The sequence below is a fragment of the Carlito syrichta genome, unplaced genomic scaffold (genome assembly GCF_000164805.1).
Source record: "Carlito syrichta isolate Samal-C Ts95f unplaced genomic scaffold, Tarsius_syrichta-2.0.1 Scaffold161491, whole genome shotgun sequence".
NCBI classification, from domain to species: Eukaryota; Metazoa; Chordata; class Mammalia; order Primates; family Tarsiidae; genus Carlito; species Carlito syrichta.
The window spans coordinates 142,755-163,630 of record NW_007105587.1 but is presented as its reverse complement, the minus strand read 5'-3'; the positions used below and the strand labels follow the sequence as shown (position 1 = coordinate 163,630).

At 38.1% G+C, this 20,876-nt stretch overlaps 1 protein-coding gene across 1 annotated transcript in view; it reads right to left on the bottom strand.

Annotated features, from left to right (window-relative positions):
* Window positions 1-1,707: 1,707 nt before the first annotated feature.
* Window positions 1,708-20,876, bottom strand: part of ATP8B4 (ATPase phospholipid transporting 8B4 (putative)) — a gene marked incomplete at its 5' end in the record, with an annotated part of 158,598 nt that continues 139,429 nt past the window's right edge. Inside the window, 4 exons of the mRNA XM_008051091.2 lie at window positions 1,708-2,287; window positions 3,907-4,037; window positions 7,643-7,781; window positions 19,526-19,771. Of these exons, the coding sequence (XP_008049282.1) occupies window positions 2,006-2,287; window positions 3,907-4,037; window positions 7,643-7,781; window positions 19,526-19,771 (798 nt within the window). The remainder of the gene's footprint in view (window positions 2,288-3,906; window positions 4,038-7,642; window positions 7,782-19,525; window positions 19,772-20,876) is intronic.

Below are 20,876 nucleotides of genomic sequence, written 5' to 3'. Positions count from 1 at the left end.
ATTGCAGAGATGAGGTCTCGCCAAGTTGCCCAGGCGGGTCTCAAACCTGTGGGCTCAGGCAATCCACTCACCTCAGCCTCCCAAAGGCACGGGATTACAGGCTGAGCCACTGAGCCCGGCTTTTTTTTCTTTTTTTAACTGTAAAGATGAGGTCTTGCCAAGTTGCCCAGGTGGGTTTTGAACCTGCGGGCTCAGGCAATCCACTCACCTTTGGCCTTAGTTTTCAAGTCTGGGATAATTTTTCCTGAATGGTATCAAATGAGTAGATGTTTTTACACATTTTCTCATTTGATACCATTCAGGAAAAATTATCCCAGACTTGAAAACTAAGGCCAACCGCCCCCCCAAAATTGTGGCCTATAAATATCACACTAGCCCATCAGCCATCAAACCCACTCAAGGGACACCTGAATTTCTTGGGAAAATATAACTTTGTTTGACCAGTGATTTAATGGGGACCAGATTAAAGACCCTGTAGAGTTAAAGGTTGATTTATAAAAAACCTATTAAAGCATCGTGATTTATTTTTGTTTTCTGGTAGAGAAATATACCTCCAAGGTTATAGTTTTATTTGCCTGTAGGACACTAACCAGCTTTATATCTCACTTAGCAATCTCATTCATCAGTCTTCCCCACTGGTTACTTCAATTCTAGCTCTTCATATCTCTTTAAATTGTTCTGTTATTCTGATGCTGAGTTAACTGGAACTTAATTCATCTTTTCACATGAGAATTATTTTTAGTGACTTGAGAATCTGTGCTTTGACAATCATCAAACAACCACATGAGGTAGGTAGTATATCCTTTTAAAAACTGAGTCTCAAAGAAAGCACATTACCCAAGGTTGTAGAGGTAAGAAGTGACAGAGCTAGGGCTTAAACACAAATCTGCCTAAATCATTTTATGAAAATTACATGTGACTCACATGTAGACTGAAAATTTGGGCTAGAACATCTCCAAAAAATTAATCTCATCTACATATATTTACATATTTGAATTATAAACACGACAGCTGAGTATCAAAAGGAAATACTTCTAAATGAACCAAACTTGAGTATTTAAGTAATAATTAAAGAGACTGTTTATTAATTTGGCTTCAATTCTGAAGTTTTAAAAAATTGGAAATGTTGAAAGTATTTGCCCATAGATTACATGGAAATTTTAGACTATATGGAATATGATCATTAAAGTAGGAAATTCCAATGCTTTGCTGATTCCATGAATGGTCTGGATGAGGGTCAGCAAATTACTACTGAAATTGTTATAAAAGTCATTGAAAAACATGTAGAACACTTAGTAGCAAGCCTGTCTTTGACATTTCGTGAACATGTGTCTAACATGACACAGTCTGACAGCTCATTTAATAAATTTGACTAAATTACCAGCCTACCCTGCTGTGAAGATGCTCAGTCTAAACTGGTCCCTAAGCTGGTAGAAAAATGAGGAACACAACACACTTTTCTATTCTTCAGGCATGAAAGTGATTTGTTGTCCTGGCTGAACAGACAGGTAGATATTAAGACTAAAGAGTGACACACAAATCTTCGTCTGAAAGCACCATAGTACACACTTTAAATCTTGAAAGGTTGCTCTTACATACACATGCTTATCTGACAACAGGAGTGTTTTTCAGCTCAGATACATACCTTTAGAATGTACACCTTTAACCACCTGAGAACCTATACAATGTATATGCAGATTTACAAATTTTTCTCCATAAATAAAGTTCTAAAGTTCAAGTCACTTGTTATCTATGTTGATTTTTAAAAACCTGTGTTTGTACTGTGAAAGTTTTTCCACCAAGTCACAGGTTAGACAGTGATCATCCGGCCTGGTTTCCTGTAGAGCTCACCCCTTTTTGATGGGCACTGGCAGTTTTGTCTGATGCAGATTTAAGTAAGGCAATCTGCCCCACCTCCAGGCCCAGATCCCAAACTCTACAGTCAGCTGAATTTCAGTTCTACCTGAAGTGAAAAGATAACTACGTGGTTCAAATTCATCTTGACTCACAGTTTCACTGTCTTATCCTGGTTAAAGCTGCTCACTGTGTCTGTGGTTTTCTTACATAAATTTTCAATCCAGCTAGTGCTATTATAAAGTGTCTTTTCCAACCCTGATGTTAGGGGTGGATTTTTAGCTCGCATATTTTTTCCAGATGTGATAAGCTCTCCATAGCCCTCTTGGTGAGCAAAAGCGTATCCAGATCTTCTTGAGCTTGACCTGCGGGACCGAGGTCTCCGGCTACTTGGAGGCCGTGCCTTCTTTTGAGCCTTTTGCCACTGGCGGATCTAGAGAGGAACAGACCCAAAGTGAGAAGATGCATCCAAATGATAGACTCCAGGCAGTGGGCTGCTTTGTAAAGTGAAAGCCTTTTCAGTAAAAACAACAGCAAAAACAAAATACTCATCATTGCAAAAGAAGTTTTAAACCTAAAAACTAAGAAATTTTCCACCCAAAAGGTTACACTGGGCACTGATCAGTTTTTATCCTACCAAGAGACTATAATAAGAAATATCCAGACAGATTTCATGAGTGTCTCCATCTCATACATCTTAAATCTATATGAGCATAATTTTGTACAGAAAGATTTTCTAACATGTACACTCAAAGCCAGCATAACAGTGTATAGTCTTATTTCCCCAAAACAACTTTCTCTCTCTTTTTTAGAGATTCCCTGAATCCAACAGTCATCAGTGACTGGACTCAAAGAAATTTTAGAAAATGAGAGTCAAAAATTTTTAACTTTTATAGTAAGTCAATGTATCATGAGACTTTCAGGGTTTTGATTTTTTTCATGGCCTTTTGAAATGCTCAACATCATCTGGGTGGATTTCCAACAATTCTTTCATTTTCCTGTAAAGTTAAGGAGAAAAAGCCTGGGGTTGTTGCAAGTAACCTTGTTCTCTGATTTAGCAAATTGTTTGGATTCTGATTTTTGTGTCAGGAGAAAGCCATGACACAGGAAATCACAATCGGACTTAATATAGAACAAAAGAGCACCTCATCCTTCCTTCAGTTCATCCAACATAGGTTATATCCAAATGAGCTTATAGAGCCAAAGAGAGAGGGCAGATATGATGAGGGACTCGGCAAGTTTTTTCAGAAGGAATCTTTTTATCTTTGGCAGGGTGTGTGGAACATCATAATAAGAAAAGTTCTGCCTCAGTCCCTGCCTGGTCTCAACTCAGCACTCACTCACCTCAGCAACATTTTCTACCTTTTTCTTGATATGGCTACAAATATATGTCACCCCTTTCTTTCTCCGTTTCTCTTTTTATCTGAGTCCTGACCTAACCTGACGTTGTCCTGCTTATACTCCTCTTCCCATGAAATACTGAAATATGTTTTGTTAATTCCCCAGTTTAGGTATCTCTTTAATCTGCTCTTCCTATTCACCTCCTAACTTTATATTTTCTAATATGCCCATCATGTTTCTAGCCCCTTTCTTAATCTGTCCAGAAGGTAACAGATCCCCCATGTTTTTGAGTCTGCTACTGCATTTCTACAAAAATGTTAAGCCCCTTTGACTTGTACCTTGCTTGACTCTCTTATATTATACCCTATATGTGCCCTCAAGTCAATTACTTTCCCTATACATTGCCTTTCCCTTGGAACAATTGTCCAAAATTATGCAGTGAGCTTCTTTTTAAAAAGTCGGCTTTTTAAAATACCCAACTTAATTTGTAATTTATGACTCCCCACCCATGTTTAGTATAGATGCATCTCTTCATTGGCACTCAGGACTAGTACATTCAAGGCATGTACAGTTCCATCTGCTTTGATGTGATCTCACGCACCTGTGGATGTTTGCCCATGACAATTTCATTAGTACTTCCCTGGGTTTCCAATCAGGCAGAGAAGGATACCATCTCAAGAGCCACGAACCAGTCTCTAAGTACTCACATACCTGATCACTCAAGGCTGGGTATAAATCCACCTTCAAAAATCTGAATGCCACCACTGGCATAACTGAAGCCACTGTCGTTAAAAGAATTACAAGCCAGATACACTTCTGGGTCAAAGAATGTCGTGCATTTCCTATCATTAAAGAAAAATATAAACTGTGGTTATAAATAGGACAGAATTATTAATTAATAGACCCTATGGGGTCTTTTTTGAAATGGTGAGGTTTGGATTACCGAAGGAGAACTACTAAGTGTCTTCCCAGTATATGGTATGGTCAATGGTGATGAGTCCCTTAGGGTCTATGTAGTGGCCTGATCACTGGGAGACTGCCAACCTGAGTCAAGCATTCTTTGACCCAGACTCAGTCCAGCTTCAATCAGGGAGCACAATTCTCCCTTCCAGCCTTAAAATCCCTTGGTTACAAAGCAGCCATTATTTTTAAAAGGCAGATTGACCCATATGGACTCTTGAATAAAAAACTTAAATCAAAACTACACAACAAATTATGTAGATGCAAGTACAATCTCAAATAACAGTCTTATTGATTGCTTATGTCATAAAAGGTGAGCTTTATCTACCATAGGACCAACCTTTTAAATTCCAGGCCATTGCCCCAGAAAACCTGCCTCAAAAAGACTTGTCTCTTTGATGTTCACTTGGCTATGAGTTACTCAAAAAAAGAAATTCAGCTTACTGGGAGACTGCTGGTGCAGCTATCCAACATGCTAGGGCAATAGGACAACAAAAAACTCATTTCCAAGTCTGAAGCCAATTTCTTACTTTATACGCACCTCAATGTTTGTTTAAACAAGGCAATAAGGGTCAGTAAGACAGACAGACAAATTCCATGGAAGGATGCCAACCCTATTTATATCTCCAAAATAAACTTTTGTCCCTGTTCATTTTCTAGGAATTTATCATGATACCACCAACTATTCAGGACCCCTATCCCAGAGCTAAAGTGTTTACACCTTTCAATGGGCTTTGGGCATGAGGGCTTGGCTACTGAGTGGTATGTCTGCTTTTTTCTGACTTCAGAAGGTAGAATGTCTGCTTTTTTCTGACTTCAGAAGGTAGAATTTGCCTACCAAGGAGCTGCTGATTCCAGTTGCCTTCAGCCATGGGCAGAAACAAACTTGACTCAATAAATTAAATGTCTCTTTGAGCTCCTTGAAGCTCAATACCCCCAGGCATGACTGAAAAAAACAAGCTTCACTTTAAAACCACACTCCTGCTTGCTGCTAGCTACTAAAGAAAAAAAAAACAGCACTTTTTTTCTGAAACCCAATGTTTATCTAACTTTAAAAAAATTTCATTGGAGCTCAGTAATTAATTCCTGGAATGGCATGCACTCAGCTGGAAAGAGTGGTCCCCACACAAACGACTTTCTCCAGTTGAGCATTCTAGTCTCATTATGCTTGTTAGACTGCTCCCCTAGGACTGGAAGTCATCTAGTCAATGCACTGAACTTTTAGATTTGACAAACAACAATAAAAAATAAAACTTAAAAATAGTTTTAGTGTCTTTCCTAATATGCTTGTTCTTATTCATAGCCAACATGTGTTTACATGATTGGAATCTTTTTGGTAAACAAAGTATTAACAGTACATATTAAGAGTGGTGCAATTAAAAAATTTACATGTACATATAGGAAAAAACAAAAGTTGAAGAGCAACATTCTTGAATGTATGTGTGCATTTAAATAGAATTCTGATTTTAGGTACCTTTGCATCAACGTTAATGTCTAATCTTATAGTCCTATTTTGGCCACTATAATCCAATTTTGCTTTCTGCACGAATGAGTCTTCTAAGAATTTTCTAGACTGAGTACCTCAACTAGTGAATGCAAATCTCATTGAGCCCTGATTGAACTCAAGAAGGTTGTCACTGTGTATCTTTCCTTTCCAGTTTGTTGAGATGACTTCAAAACATCGCTGTTACCAATTTATTTAATACACACTAGAGATTTCAAAACCTCTGAGAAAGTATATTAATAACCTTCTTGTGTAAAGAACAGTGCCCTCTGCTAGGAATCGTTTTGAAATGTGAAGTGCAATGTTAGTATATTTCACACACAGGCCAGATGTACTCTTGTAGAATAGAATCTCAAGGTTTTAAGAAATTTTAGTGGGCCGTTTGCTATCTATCTGATGTTCAAGTTCCTCTGCAATGTCCCCAACCAGTAATCAAGCCACATTTTCTTGCATAATAATCATCATCATCACCATTAACATTTTTTGAAAAAGTACTACATACCAGGACACATGCTAAGTCTTTTATAAGTACTATCTCATTTAATCCTCACAAATTTTCTATGAAAATAGGAACTATTGATATCCTCAGTGTATGAGTAAAGATATTAATGTATAGTCTGATATTGTGAGATATATATTTGGTCTTCATCCCTGTTTCCTGGATACAACTCTTTAAAATCTTCTTTGGACTCTTCAAAGTAATAAGTATCTTTCTACATGCTAATGAGTTGATTGATGGGTAGCAGTCCCTAGGTAGCTTCAGGATGGGGGCTGGTCATCAGAAAGACCAGGGCAGGTTTAGAGGGTTCAGACCCTCAGGGAAGAGGGACTGAAGGTTAAGCTGATCCTCAATGGTCAATGACTTAATCAATCATGCTTATATAATGATGTCACCATAAAAACTCAAAAGACCGGAGTTCAGCAGATTTCTAGATACCTGAACATAGAGGGCTCCTGGAGAGTAGCACACCCAAAAAGAGTAAGGAAGCTCCATGCTGCTTCTCCCATATATCACCCTATGCATCTCTTCATCTGTAGCTTTTGCAATATCCTTTAAAATAAACCAGCAAACGTGTTTCCCTAAGTTCAGTGAGTCACTCTAGCAAATTAATCAAACCCCAGGAGTGGGTTGTGGGAACCCTGATTTATAGCTAGTAGGTCACATCCTAGAGTTTGTGACTGGTGTCGGATGTGGTTGGCAGTCTTTTGGGATCTAGATAAATGGTGTTGAAATTGAATTGGAGGACACCCAGGTGGTGTCCACTGAAAAATTGATTTATCAGTTGTTTGGTGGGAAAAAATTGCCACTTCTTGGTGACCAGAGGTCATAGAAGTCTTCTGTGTTGTTGAGTCAGAAAATGGGAGAAACTGAGTTTGATTATTCCTATATATTTTCACATGGAAAGAAGACGAAATTTGTTCGAGGTCACACAGCTTGTTAAGTGGTACAGCTGACTCTTGAACCCTAGCTGTCTAACTATAAAGTCTACTTCTCATGCCATGTATGGACTATGTCTAGGAATTTTTACAAGGCTCTAAATAATACATTATTTTTTTCTTATCTAAATGTAAATAGGTTCTACCGGTAAATTTTGGCAGAGATGTTGGTGATAATGTAGCATAAAAAGGAGAGTCTAGCATTTTTTCTCTTCTCTCTATCATATATGAAAATTTTGCAGGTCTCCAGGTGGTCTCTATATATGTGCTATTCCCCTTGTTTGCAAAGGGACAGCCTACTGCATCCACGCTGTTAAGAACCTATAAGCTACTATCACAGTGATTATTCTGCATCTGGTAGAGATAGCAGAACTAATCTTTTAGAGTCACTTTTAAGCCTGGAAATCATCAGATACCTGGCTCAATCAATTCCTGGAGAAAGGATCATTGGTCATCCCCATATCTACACAACACAAAAAAATAAGTTACAAAGACAAATAAATGGCCTTATGACACTAAGCCCCATTAGACAATGAATTCACTTACCAACAAATGGAAACTGATTTGGGAAAATACTAAAGATGCCATTACTGTGCATTGTAAATAAAATGGAGAAATATGTGGCAATGCTCCCCCAGATGAAGACATGATTGATGACAGTCCAGTAACTGGTATCCAAGGCTACCTGTAAATATCAAATTCAAAGGGGTGATCTTTGAGGGTTAAAAGAGCATCATTTGACTTAGTGAAGTTTCCTCAGAACTGCTCTGTGACAGAAAGATTGTACCTGTTTAGCTGCCAGGCCAATTACAGGCACCTTCACTTTCTACACTCACACACAGAGGACTGATTTGACTTGATATTTCTGGTAGACAATTGACTTTAGAACTTATATATGCAAATCATCATCTACCAAGGCTGAGTCAGAATCAGAAAATAAAATGTTAAACTTCTTTTAAGTGAGAAATAAGAAAGCAAAATGGTTTATAATTTTATAGTTACTTTCTAAATTTTTCTAAAAACTTTTCTGGTCGAAAAAATTTCTTCTGCAGTGAACAAGTGCAGCATTTTATACTCTGTATGTAAATTTTCGCATGACTCTTTCTACATATGTACAATCTTTTTTATCTATTCTCCAATTTATTTTGATGATCCTTCCTCTTGAATTACTCAAATGATAACAAGGAAAACTCCTTAATCTTTGAGCATAAAATTCAGAGACTGGGATTCATGGTGATCTGGGAGCATGTTCACAAGCCCTTCTTCCTGCCAATAACTTGTTGTGACAGCTCAGCTAGAAGAAGAATGCTCTGCCATTGGGGAATCAAGGAAGCACTGGTAAATATGAGCCTTTGAATTCTTAAGAGAAATAAAAAGTATGTTCTTGTATTACTGTTTTCACATTAGAGGTCTCAAGTGGTCCAAGTCCAAGTAAGGGTTAGCATTTCTGGTAGAGTCTGATGGAAGACAGATTTCTCATCTGGCTGAGGGGGGCCCTACCTGCATAGTAAATGACTCAGCAAAGAGATGCTGTTTTTCCAATTTATTCAGCTGACCAAACATTAGAACAAAATCTCCAACTCTACCTTCTACCACCTGTCAATTAATCACCATAAAAAGACAAAAATGGCCTGAACTGTGTGAATAGGTACAGGGAAAAAAATCCCGCAATCCATTTAAAAGATTCAGCTAAAAAACAAATAAAAAAGAATAGGTGGCTCCTACCAAATCAGAACTAATAGGAGAGACAGACAAGCACTATAACAACAAAATATAATGGGACCTCTTAAGAAGATGCAATTAGATCACAGGAGAAAAAATCTGAAAGAAAATAAACACTATTTCTGAACTTAAAAGTTCATTACAGAAATCAAAGATTAGCAACTGATGAAAACGAAATTAATATTCTGGAAAACAATGAAAATAATATCTCACAGCAGAAAACAAAAACCTGAAGAAATGGAAACCATGTGCCAAAAGATATGAGACATAGATATCAGATTCATGAGCTCAGTATACATTTTAGAAAGAGACATTTGATTTGACATTTAGAAATAATGACATTTTAGAAAGAGAAAAAGAAATAGAGAAGTAGGCCGGGCTCAGTGGCTCAGCCTGTAATCCCAGTACTTTGGGAGGCCGAGATGAGTGGATTGCCTGAGCCCACGGGTTTGAGACCAGCCTGGGCAACCTGGTGAGACCTCCTCTCTACAATAAATTAAAAAATTAGCCGGGAGTGGTAGCACATGCCTGTAGTTTTATCTACACGGTCTCAGGCAAACCACTCACCTCAGCCTCCCAAAGCGCGGGATTACAGGCCGAGCCACCGAGCCCAGCTGACAAATGGGATACTTTAAAACCAAAATTAGTGCATCCAAGTATAAAAAAGGAAAAAATGGAAATTGAAAAGTAGAATTAAAAGTATCATAAAATAATATTAAAGACAAGATAAAATACTAGCTATTACAATAAAAATGAGCAGTTTAAACTCTCTTATCAAAGAAGAAAAGCTAATAAAATGAGACAAGAAAGAAATAGAAATAAACAGATTGACCCAGATTAAATATCAGGCAAAGCAAACTTTAAAAAAGCAGGAGAAACAAAGTAATACAAAAAAATGAAACTTAAGCATTTTTTTATCATGAAGAGAAAAAGACTCTCCCTGGTTTGTTTGCCCTCCTGAAGATTCTAAGCGACTTAATAACTTTAATAAGACTTTTCTGCTTAAATTTTAAAAGTTTATGCTGTTTGTAGCTATTATCTTTTTTTGGAATATAATACGGCAATATTTATGAAAATTTAAAATGTACATACTCTCTGACCCAGGAGTGAAAACAACAAAATACCATTCTACATTCAGCAGATTGGGAAAAATTAGGAGTCCTGAGCCCAGAAATCTCATTTCTAGGAATTCATCTGACAGTAAAGTCTATACACTAGTATATGCATTGCTTCAATATCAAAAACACATAGAAACATCTTGTATGTTTATCAATAGAGGACTAATAAATAAATTATTATATATCTATATTATACAATTCGGTGCAGCTATTAAAAAGATTAAGGTAGTTCTGAATATGTTAATTTGGAAACTGTCCAGAATATGTAGTTAAGTGAGAAAAGCATATTACAGAATAATATACATAATTATTATTCTCTTTTGTTAAAATGTGTGTGTGCCTCACAAAGCAAAGAAAAATATGGGTGGATTTAAGCTATGATGATCATAATAGTAGTTAAAGAAAGGAAGAAAAGAAAGATGATTCTTTTTACTTTAAACACTTCTATCTTGCTTGAAATGTTTGAAAGATAATTTTATAATTCAGATAACTGAAAAATGATATTTTTTTAAAATAGAGACTACTTAAGTTTGACCTGTAGCATCAACAGGGCATAAAATTTACAACTGTACTTATACACCATGGAAATTTCAATGAAAACTCAAGCTTAGTGAGAAAAGGATATTAATGTTGCTGTCAAAGTGAGCTTATTTACAGAATTACTGAAAGTTATTATTCTATATATTAAAGAAAGTAGTTTCTAATTGAAGCCAAAATTGCTGAGCATCTGTAGTTACAAGAATTTACACACTCAGGTCTGAAAATTTTATGTGTAAAACAGACATTTTCAGGGTCTCTTCAAAGTAAAAATAAATGATGATCTTTCTCAAAAAGTTAGACTAAAAGGCAGGATCTAACAATCTATTTATTCCTCAAGTTGAAATTTTGTCATTGAAAGAAACATTCATGTGTTTATCTTTTATTAACAAAGTTTGTTTCCTGTATTATCCAGAGATGATACTGATGTCCTAAGTATCCCCACATGGAAGAAAGGAGTAAAGATCATGAGTTCCCTGTAGCTACTGTGTGTCTGGAGAGGCCCACAGCATCTATTTATCTTTATAAAGAAGAGAGGTTCACGTGGCTTTGGAGTTGAAGATCAGGAGTCAGAAGACCTGTGTTCAAATTTTTGCCTGCCACTTTTTTGTATGACTTGAACTATAACTTATCCTTTTTGCCAATCTATTTTCTCACCTGTAGAGTAATAGGTAATAGTGTCAACATTTCATAGCACCATGAAGAGAATTAAATGAGAAAATAGGATTACACTAGTGTCTAGTACCTGATATCTTCCTTTATGCTCAGTATAAGCTTTGTTCTCATATTTCTGAAAATTTGCATTTTAACCAGTCCACTGTAGAATAAAAGACTTTGTCCCAGACAACAATGAAATTAGACACACTTGAGGTCTAGGGCTGGCTCTGAAACTTACTATATGACCTCAGGCAAGTTATTTAACCTCTCTCGGCTTCATTTATGAAAGAGAAAATAATATCTACTGCATAGTGGCATTGCAAGGAGTAAATGTAATGAATGGTATCACTCAAGGTAGCAATGATGATAAAGCTTTCTGAAGGCTACCATCAAGGAAAGACGTGCTTTGATGTCTAGGTTGAGCCAAGTATGTAACTAGGACAGTGGAAATAGTTGAGTACCTCAACCAAATTCTTCTCATTTCTCTTCTCAATCTTAACATCTCTCCTCATATCCTTTTGCCCCTACATTCATTCAACAAATACTTATTTGTGTCTGACACTGTTGTTTCATCTGGAGTACAGTGGCAAGCAAAGCATGCCAAATACTGGAAACCTGGTGTCCATTCTCACTCATTTTGTTTCTGAGCCACTGCCTCTAGCCTGGATAATTCCCATCTCATTCTCCTACCCAGAAAGTTATCCTCAGTCTCCTAGCTGTTTTAGGCCCTCCATCACTCAAAATTAATGGTGGAAGCAAGCTGAAGTGGTGTGGAGAGAAATAAGACAAGGAAGAAACCTATGGGATGGTACTATGTGGATAAGTGAGAAAAGACCTCAACCTTGGAACATGGCAAAGAGATCCCAGCCACTGAGGGATAAGATCCAACACCTCATCTTTTAAAGTAAAAGATTTCATATCTGCATTACAAGAATGACAATTACATTCCACTGCTTCCCAACTATGCCTAATTACACTGCAGCCAAGTATACTGTGCTATAAGAAATGTTTGCCTCAAATCTTTACTAGAATATTCATAACTGCCCTTATTAAAGAACACTGATTTGGGAAATCAAACTGTTGGATCCTAGTGCTAGGCCTGCAGTGCAGTCACTATGTGATATTGGACAAATCACTTACACTTTCTGGGCCTCAGTTTGTTATGTCAATTTTATTTAAAATTATACCTGCTATGGAGTGTAAAACCAAGAACCACATGGCTATCTCAATAGATGCAGGAAAAAAATCATTCAATAAAATCCAACATCCCTTCTTGATGAAAACCCTCAAACACCTAGGCATCAAAGAAACATGCCTCAAAATAATAAGAGCCATCTATGACAAACCTACAGCAAAATCATAATTAATGAACAGAAACTGGCAGCATTTCCCATAAGAACTGGAAAAGCAAGGATACCCACTCTCACCCCTCTTATTTAACATAATACTGGAACTTTTAGCCACAGCAATCATGCAGGAGAAAGAAATTAGGGATATCCAAATAGGAAAATAAGAAGTTAAGTTATCCCTCTTTGTAGATGATATGATTGTATGCCGAAAACCCAGGAGAGTCTGTCAAAAACTGCCTTACACTGATAAATGACTTCAGGAAAGTCTCAGGATACAAAAATCAATGTGCAAAAAACAGTTGCATTTCTATACAACAGCAACAAGCAGGCTGAAATCTAATTTTTTAAAAAAAACCCTGGTCCCATTCACAATAGCTATAACAACAAAACATCGACATCCATCTTAACCAAAGAGGTAAATGACCTTTACAATAAGAACTGCAAAACACTGCTCCAAGAAACCAAGGACTACACAAACAAATGGAAGAACAACCCATGCTCATGGGTTGGAAGAACCAATATCAATATCAACATGATCATGCTACCCAAGGCAATCAGAGATTGAAACAATGCCTATCAAATTAATAGCATCATTTTTCACAGAACAAGAAGAGAAAATACAGAAATTCACATGGAAGAAAAAAGAGGACAAATAGTTAAAGCAACTCTCAACTAAAAGAAGAAAGTTGGTGGCATCACACACCCAACTTCAAACTTAGCACAAGGCTGCAGTAACTAAAACAGCATGGTACTGGTACAAAAATAGACCAATGGAACAGGTCCATTGGAACATAGACCAATGGAACAAGATAGAGACCCAGAAATAAAACCACTGACCTTCAATCACTCATCTTTGATAAACCTGACAAAAACAATTGGGGAAAGGAAACCACATTTAGCAAATAGTCCTGGGAAAACTGGCTAACCACATGCAGAACAATGAAACTGGACCCCCACCTATTACCTATATACAAAAATCAACTCAAACTAGATCAAGGACTTAAATGTGAAACCTCAAACGATAAGAATCTTAGAAGAAAACTTAGAGAACACCCTCCTGTAGACATCGGCCTAGGCAATAAGTTCATGGCCAAGTCCTCAAAAGCAAATGCAGCAAAACCTAAAACTGACAAGTGGGACTATTTCTGCCTAAAAAGTTTTACACAGCAAAAGAAACCATCAAGAGAGTAAAGAAACAATCCACAGAATTTATAAGCTATGCATCCAACAAAGGACTAACATCGATCTGTAAGGAACTCAAACAAATGGACAGAAAAGAAGAAATAACTTTATTAAAAAGTGGACAAAAAAGCCGGGCTCGGTGGCTCAGCCTGTAATCCCGCACCTTTGGGAGGCTGAGGTGAGTGGACTGCCTAAGCCCGCGGGTTCGAGACCCACCTGGGCAGCGAGACCTCATCTCTACAATAAATCAAAAAATCAGCCGGGCGTGGTAGCGCATGCCTGTAATTCCGGCTACTCGGAAGGCTGAGGCGGAAGGATCGCCTGAGCCCAGCAGGTCGAGGCTGCGGTGGCCAGGAGCGGCCACTGCACTCCAGTCTGGGCGACAGAGTGAGACTCCAACTCAAAAAAAAAGGGGGGACAAAAGACATGAACAGATACTTCTCAAAAGAAGACATACAAGCAACCAACAAACTTGAAAAACGCTCAGCTTTACTAATTGTCATAGAAATGCAAATCAAAACTACAATGAGATACCACTTCACATCAGCCGAGGCTATGGAGAAAAAGAGAACACTTCTACTCTGTTAGTGGGAATGTAAGTTAGTTCATACTTTGTGGAAAACAGTGTGGTCTTTTCTCAAAGAACTAAAAATTGTGCTACCATATGATCCACCAATCCCACTTCTGAGAATATACTCAGGGGAATATAAATTACTGTACTAAAAAGACATCTGCACACAAAGGTTTATGGCAGCACTATTCACAATAGCAAAAACATGGAACCAACCCAGATGCCTATCAAAAGTGGATTGGTTAAAGAAAATGTGGCACATGTACATAATAGAATACTGTATGCAACCATAAAGAAAAACAAAATCATGCCCTTTGCAGCAACATAGATGTACCTGGAGACCATTATTCTAAGTGAACTAACACAGAAATGAAAAACTGAGTATTGCATGTTCTCATGCTTAAGTGGACCCTAAACATTGGACAGGCAAGGCCAAAGGTGGGAACAAGAGATGCTGCTAATGGAGGGGGTTGGATAACTGGCACACGACCACTCACTGGGTATTAATAGAGTATGGAAAGGGAAATATTGTCAGTTTACAGTAGAGAAACATGAAAACCACCATTGTCACCAAGTATCCAAGGTTAGCATCACCTATATAAGTCATGTTGCTATCATGGGCTCCCCAATGGGATGAGACAAAAAGAGCACATCACCTCTTTGTGATTTGTTCTCAAAATTCACAACCTTAGTCTATTCCTAAAAAAAAAAAAATTAGACAACACAAACAGGAACATTCTACAAAATGCCTGATTACTAGTCTTCAAAAGTGTCAAGGTCATAAAAGACAAGGAAAGACTATAGAACTGTCAGAGATTGGAGGAGACTGAAGAGACATGACCATTAAATTCAATGTGGGATCCTAGATCGGATCCTAAAAGAAAAAAAGGTTATTAATGGAAAAACTGGGAAATCCTGAAGCAAGTCTATAGCACAGTTAATACCAGTGCTAACCTCATAGTTTTGACAAAAGCACCATGTTGATATACAGTAAGATGTTAACACTAACATTACAGAAAAGTTAGGTGAGATATGCAGGAACTGTCATTGCAGTATCTGCAAATCTGTAAATCTAAAACTATTGCAAAATTAAAAGATTTTAAACAATTATTTCTATTTTAACAGCATGTGTTAGTTATTTCCCAGGTTACAAAAGCTGATATCAATTTAAAATTGTAAAATAATTCAAAGTAAACTCTAAATCAGTGAAGGTCTGCTAATAAGGATACTTGTACACTTTAGCTGAAAATGATACAATCTACTTGGAAAAATATTTTGCAATACGCGTCAAGTGCCTTAAACTTTCTTATAACCTTTGGTCCAGAATTCCCACTTTTAAGATTATATCCTTAGAAAATAGAGAATCATACTAAGAGTTATGTATTATATGTAAGTTTGCCATTGCGTAATTTGCCATAGTGAAAACATAGAAGCAATCTAACAGCAACATGGTCGCATAAATTATGGCACATCCATATGGTGGGATACTACAGTCATTAAAAGAAATACTTCAAAGAATATGTTAGAATTAATATAAATGCTTGTGATATAAAGTTAAGTGGAAGGGTAAGACATACAGTTATATATAATTTGATTTCCATTATTTTGTTTTGTTACCCGGATTTGGAAGTATGTGTGAATGTTAATTTTTCTCTGTACTTTTCCTGAATTTCCTGCAATGTATTCCTTTTATCATAAAAATTAGATAATATAAATAATTTCATTTTTTTAGAGCACAGGCACCAGAGGTACATGTATGGCCCAAGTTCTGCCTGGCTGTAAGAAGGTGGGAACAGACCCACCTTCTGAGGTCATGCGGTACTTGGCTCTCCCCACAAAAGCCTTGCTTTTGAAGGCTTCTAAAAGCTCTCACTTCTCACTTGTGCGTTTTTCCACATCACATTTAAACAGCTGCATCATTTGGCTAGACTCAGCACGGGAGGATTCTCAGACTGGTTGGGAACTTACCATGGGCAAGTTTGAAAACTGTGGATACAGTCTGTAACCACAAGTCAGTTATAATGATTCTTTCCTAGGGATCTGATGCAACCTGATAAACTCTCTTTTTTGGCAGGATCGGTAGAGGATAAACTCTTTTTATGGCAACATCTCCTTCATTTATTCAATACTCAAGAAATATCCTTTGTGTACCTGTTATATTACAGGCAACGTGCTAGGCCCTGGATAGGAATGGATAAAATAAACATTTCCACTGCCTTCATGAAGCTTACAATCTAGGTAATAGAAAGACATTAAACAAATAAATGCACAACTAAATATGAAATTAAAAGTAGAGATGACAACAACAAGGTAAAAGAATTGAGTTCTATACCATCAGGAAGAATTGGGGGGGGTGTCTAATTTTAATTAGACCTTCAAGGGAGACCTCTGAAGAAATGAAGACTGAAGAACCAGAGAAAAGTATATTCCATGCAGAAAAAACAAAGACATGAGGCAGGCAAGAAACTGATGGATTCAAGGAGCCAAGAGAAGGCCGGTGTGGCTGGAATGTTGGGAATAATTAGATTGGAGGATTGTTGGGACCACCATTGCCTTTGAGGAGACAGAAGGCAGAGAATGGATTTTGGAGAGACAAATGACCACCAAGAGCTGAAGCAAATAGATTTAGATAGCCCCACACAAAACATCCTGAATGAGGTGGCCAATGCCTACCGTGAGTCCTAAGTGTGAATTCCCTCTGAAAAAGCATGGACAGTTTTGTTATAAAACCTTGATGATCAAGGGTAAGACATTTTCAAAAGTTTATTTTTAAAACTCCAAGTGACAAAGTAAAATTCTGTAATATTTTTTGTGAATAAACAATGTTTTTAAGATGAGTTTGTTTCTGGGATGTCTCAACTTGTGAGAAAAGAAAATTGTAACTGTGACATCCAACTAGACCAAGATCTGTCTGCTTTATGGGAAAAATAGCTTGTAAATGTAAAGTTAATATAAAAGTACGACACTGGCACTGCTGCAATAGCATATAACAAAACAAATTATGGGCAAGCAAAAGAAAAAAAGATACATAAGAATAACAAAGGCTTTTTTTGTAATGAAAAAGATCAAGCTAACAAAAAATTGTAGAGCTCATTGCAAAGACCACTCTCACTAAAACTATTTAATGCCTGTCATATATCATCTCTGCAGTGGATCTTCCAGGTAATTTATTACCCTTACTTATATAGCATATAATGTTAAGAACAGCATGAAGATTGTTCTCCATTTGCTTTTTCCTTCAGATATTGGCCTTTTATTTCAGCTACTACCTTTCAAATCATCTCTCGGAGCATCAAGTAACAGGCCTGACCTGGAGGTGACTCAGCCTGCTGCCACTAAAAAAAGTCCCTGTGCATCCCACCACTGTTCCTCTCCCTCCAGGCAAGAATCCAGAGAATTGGACATGTATCCTCAGGACAAAGAGATCATCTAATTCTTAATAGTTTACTAAGTAATCAAAAGGCAACAGAATAAAACAGAGGTCATCTACTTGCTTTGCCTACTCAGTACTACAAATTTCAATAGATCAAAAGTTTTTGTAGCTGGGTGCTGTGGTATGTTCCTGGCTGTATTCTCAGCTTCTCGGGGGGCTAAGGCAGGAGAATTGCTTGAGGCCAGGAGTTCTAGACTAACCTGAGCAGCATAACAAGATCTCTTCTCAAAAAAAAAAAAAAAAAGTTAGCCGGGCTCGGTGGCTCAGCCTGTAATCCCACGCCTTTGGAAGGCTGAGGTGAGTGGATTACCTGAACCCGCAGTTTCGAGACCCGCCTGGGCAGCGAGACCTCATCTCTACAATAAATCAAAATGAGCCGGGCGTGGTAGCGCGTGCCTGTAATTCCGGCTACTCGGAAGGCTGAGGCGGAAGGATCGCCGGAGCCCAGCAGGTCGAGGCTGCGGTGGCCGGGAGCGGCCACTGCACTCCAGCCTGGGCAACAGAGTGAGACTGCAACTCAAAAAAAAAAAAAAAAAATTTTCATGAACTCTAACTATCTAATGATATTGACCACCCCTTCCATTAAAAAGGAAATAGAAACATAACTCAAGATGCCAGTGGAAGCAGGTCAACAGAGCATCAAAAATCATCCCCATTAAGATTATAAACTAATTCAACTTCTATGGAAAACAATATGGAGATTTCTCTAAGAACAACAACAACAAAAAAAAAACTGCCATTTGACCCAGCCATCCCACTACTGGGTATCGACCCAAAGGAAAAGAAATCATTGTATTAAAAAAGATACCTGCACTTATATGTTCATTGCAGCACTATTTGCAATGGCAAAGTAATGGAACCAACCCAAGTACCCATAAACAATTGACTGGATGAAGAAAATGTGGGCCTCTGGTATGGTTGTGTGCTCTTGGAGCCATGGCTGTCTCCATGTTTCCTGGTTTTGGCCCCCTCTCCTACCTTGGGGAGGTGAATCTCCTCTTTCTCACTCTCTCTCTCTAATTTACTTACTAAATAAACTATATTTTCACACACACACAAATCATGTCCTTTGCAGCAACATGGATAGAGCTGGAGAACATCATCCTAAGTAAGCTAACTCAGAAACAGCAAAGCAAACATCACATGTTCTTACTCATATATGAGAGCTAAATGGTCACAAAGATGGAAATAATCGACACTGGGGACACTGAAAGGGGGAAGGCAAGGAGGCAGTTAGGGTTCAGAAGTTATCTATTGTATACAACATTCACTATCTGGGGAATGGAGTCACCTGAAGTCCAATCCCTATCAGTATGCAATATGCCCATGTAACAAACATACACTTGTACTCCCTGAATCTAAAAACAATTTTTTTAAATCATCTCCACAGAAGAACTCTGAATGTCAGATTCAGATATGCCACAGATATAACACTGAGGCTCTTGAATAATTCCAAAGAATTGTATTGCCAAATAAACTTTAGATTTTGCTTTAAAACCTGGAAGTTATTAAGTCTTAAAGGAATCATGGGAAAGTTCCTTTTATTGGAAAATTTTTCTTCTTCAAACACAAGAAGGAAGTAGTAAAATAATCATTTCTCTTTACGTACAATGCCCAACCCAAAGAAGTGATAAATCGTGAGTTTCTACTAACAAGGAGGTCATAGACACCTAATGCTAATTCTCCACATCTGGTAATAACACTTCCTGTTTTTCATCTCAAAATGTGTACTTAAAAAGAAAACCCAAGTATTCCTTTAGAATGTTCCCCTTAACAAGTAGACAAAATTAGCCAACAATGAAATTGAATTTTCAAAGTTGTAAACCCATCAAGTTAAGTTGCTTTCACCAACAGGGTTACCTGCACACTGACCACAATGACCAAAGATGTGGCCATGGTAACTGCAAAGGACTGGTAGTCAGCAATGTGTTGCCCATCTTCTCCAGCCGCACTGTAAAAGGCCCCATAGGGGATGAAGAAAAGGGCTAATGAGGTGTAGATTCCATGTAACACGCAGATAAAAAATTTACGCTTGTTAAAAAGTAGATTCAGCTGTCCAGGTTCGTAGAGCTGGGGATAGTCCATGCTGTTCTGGTCACTCACATCCTGTAAACAGAGTGTAACTTCAGTGGAGGAGGGTTGAGAAAGAGTCACAGAGGCCCTGTATTCTCTATCTTGAGAAATAGCAAAAGCCTGTTTAAGCATGCCCTCACATGCACCACTCACTGGGCCAGAGTGGGACATTATCTTCTTTTCATTCCCACAATAAAACAGAAGATAATAAAAATGATCCCTATTTTACAGAGAAGGAACTTGAGTCTCTCCAAGAGAGATTCATGAGAGGTCACACAGCTCTTAAGTAGCAGAACCAGAGCTTGAATCGAACCTAGATATTTGGCTTCAAAACGAAGTTTTTTTCCTATACTCCTTTGTGGGTTGTTAAGACAGCAGACCCCTCAGAAGCATTCATGTGCCCAGAATATCCAGCTCATGGTGTGCAGCCAATGGTCTCCAGGAGTTAATTGCCAGGGTAGTGAGGGGTAGTGCCCAGCAGACGGCACCAGAGAGCTGTGGAGTCAGAAATGACAGATCCGTGCATCCAACTTTGGGAGGAGGTGAGCAGAAGGAAGGGAGTGGGAAAAAGGGATAATTCTACGTGGATTCCAGGTGGGAGAGGGGCTGAGCGAGAAGGCTTAGGATTTGAGTGTTCTACCCAGTGAGGATTTAACATCAGTTACCGGGTATTCAGAATAAAGAATTTAGACAGAATGAGAAGGCAGCACGTTTGACACCAAATAGGTCCTGGGAGAAACTGAAGCAATGTTTCTCAAACTTAATGTGCACAGAAATTGCCTGGGAAGCAGATTATGATGCAATAAGTCTGAGGATCTGAAACTCTGCATTTTTAGTCAGCTCCAAAGTAATGCTGATAACCACACTGAGCTCCAAAGCCAAATGCCCAAAACCAAAAGGATGGCAAGAATCAACCACTGTGGATGCCAGAGGAACATGGGTGGGGAAGAAGCAGCCCGAGTGGAAGCAACACAAGCAGTGAACTATTGGAGGAGATAAGGCTCCCTTACCTGGGATGGCCCAGGTTTCACCAAACAGGGCCCCAAGGAGAACACTGACATATTCTCTTTAGGAAGTCCTGATTTGAGATGGGGTCAAGTGCTTCCTATCCTAGTCCAGTGGCTGGGGGTTATGTGCA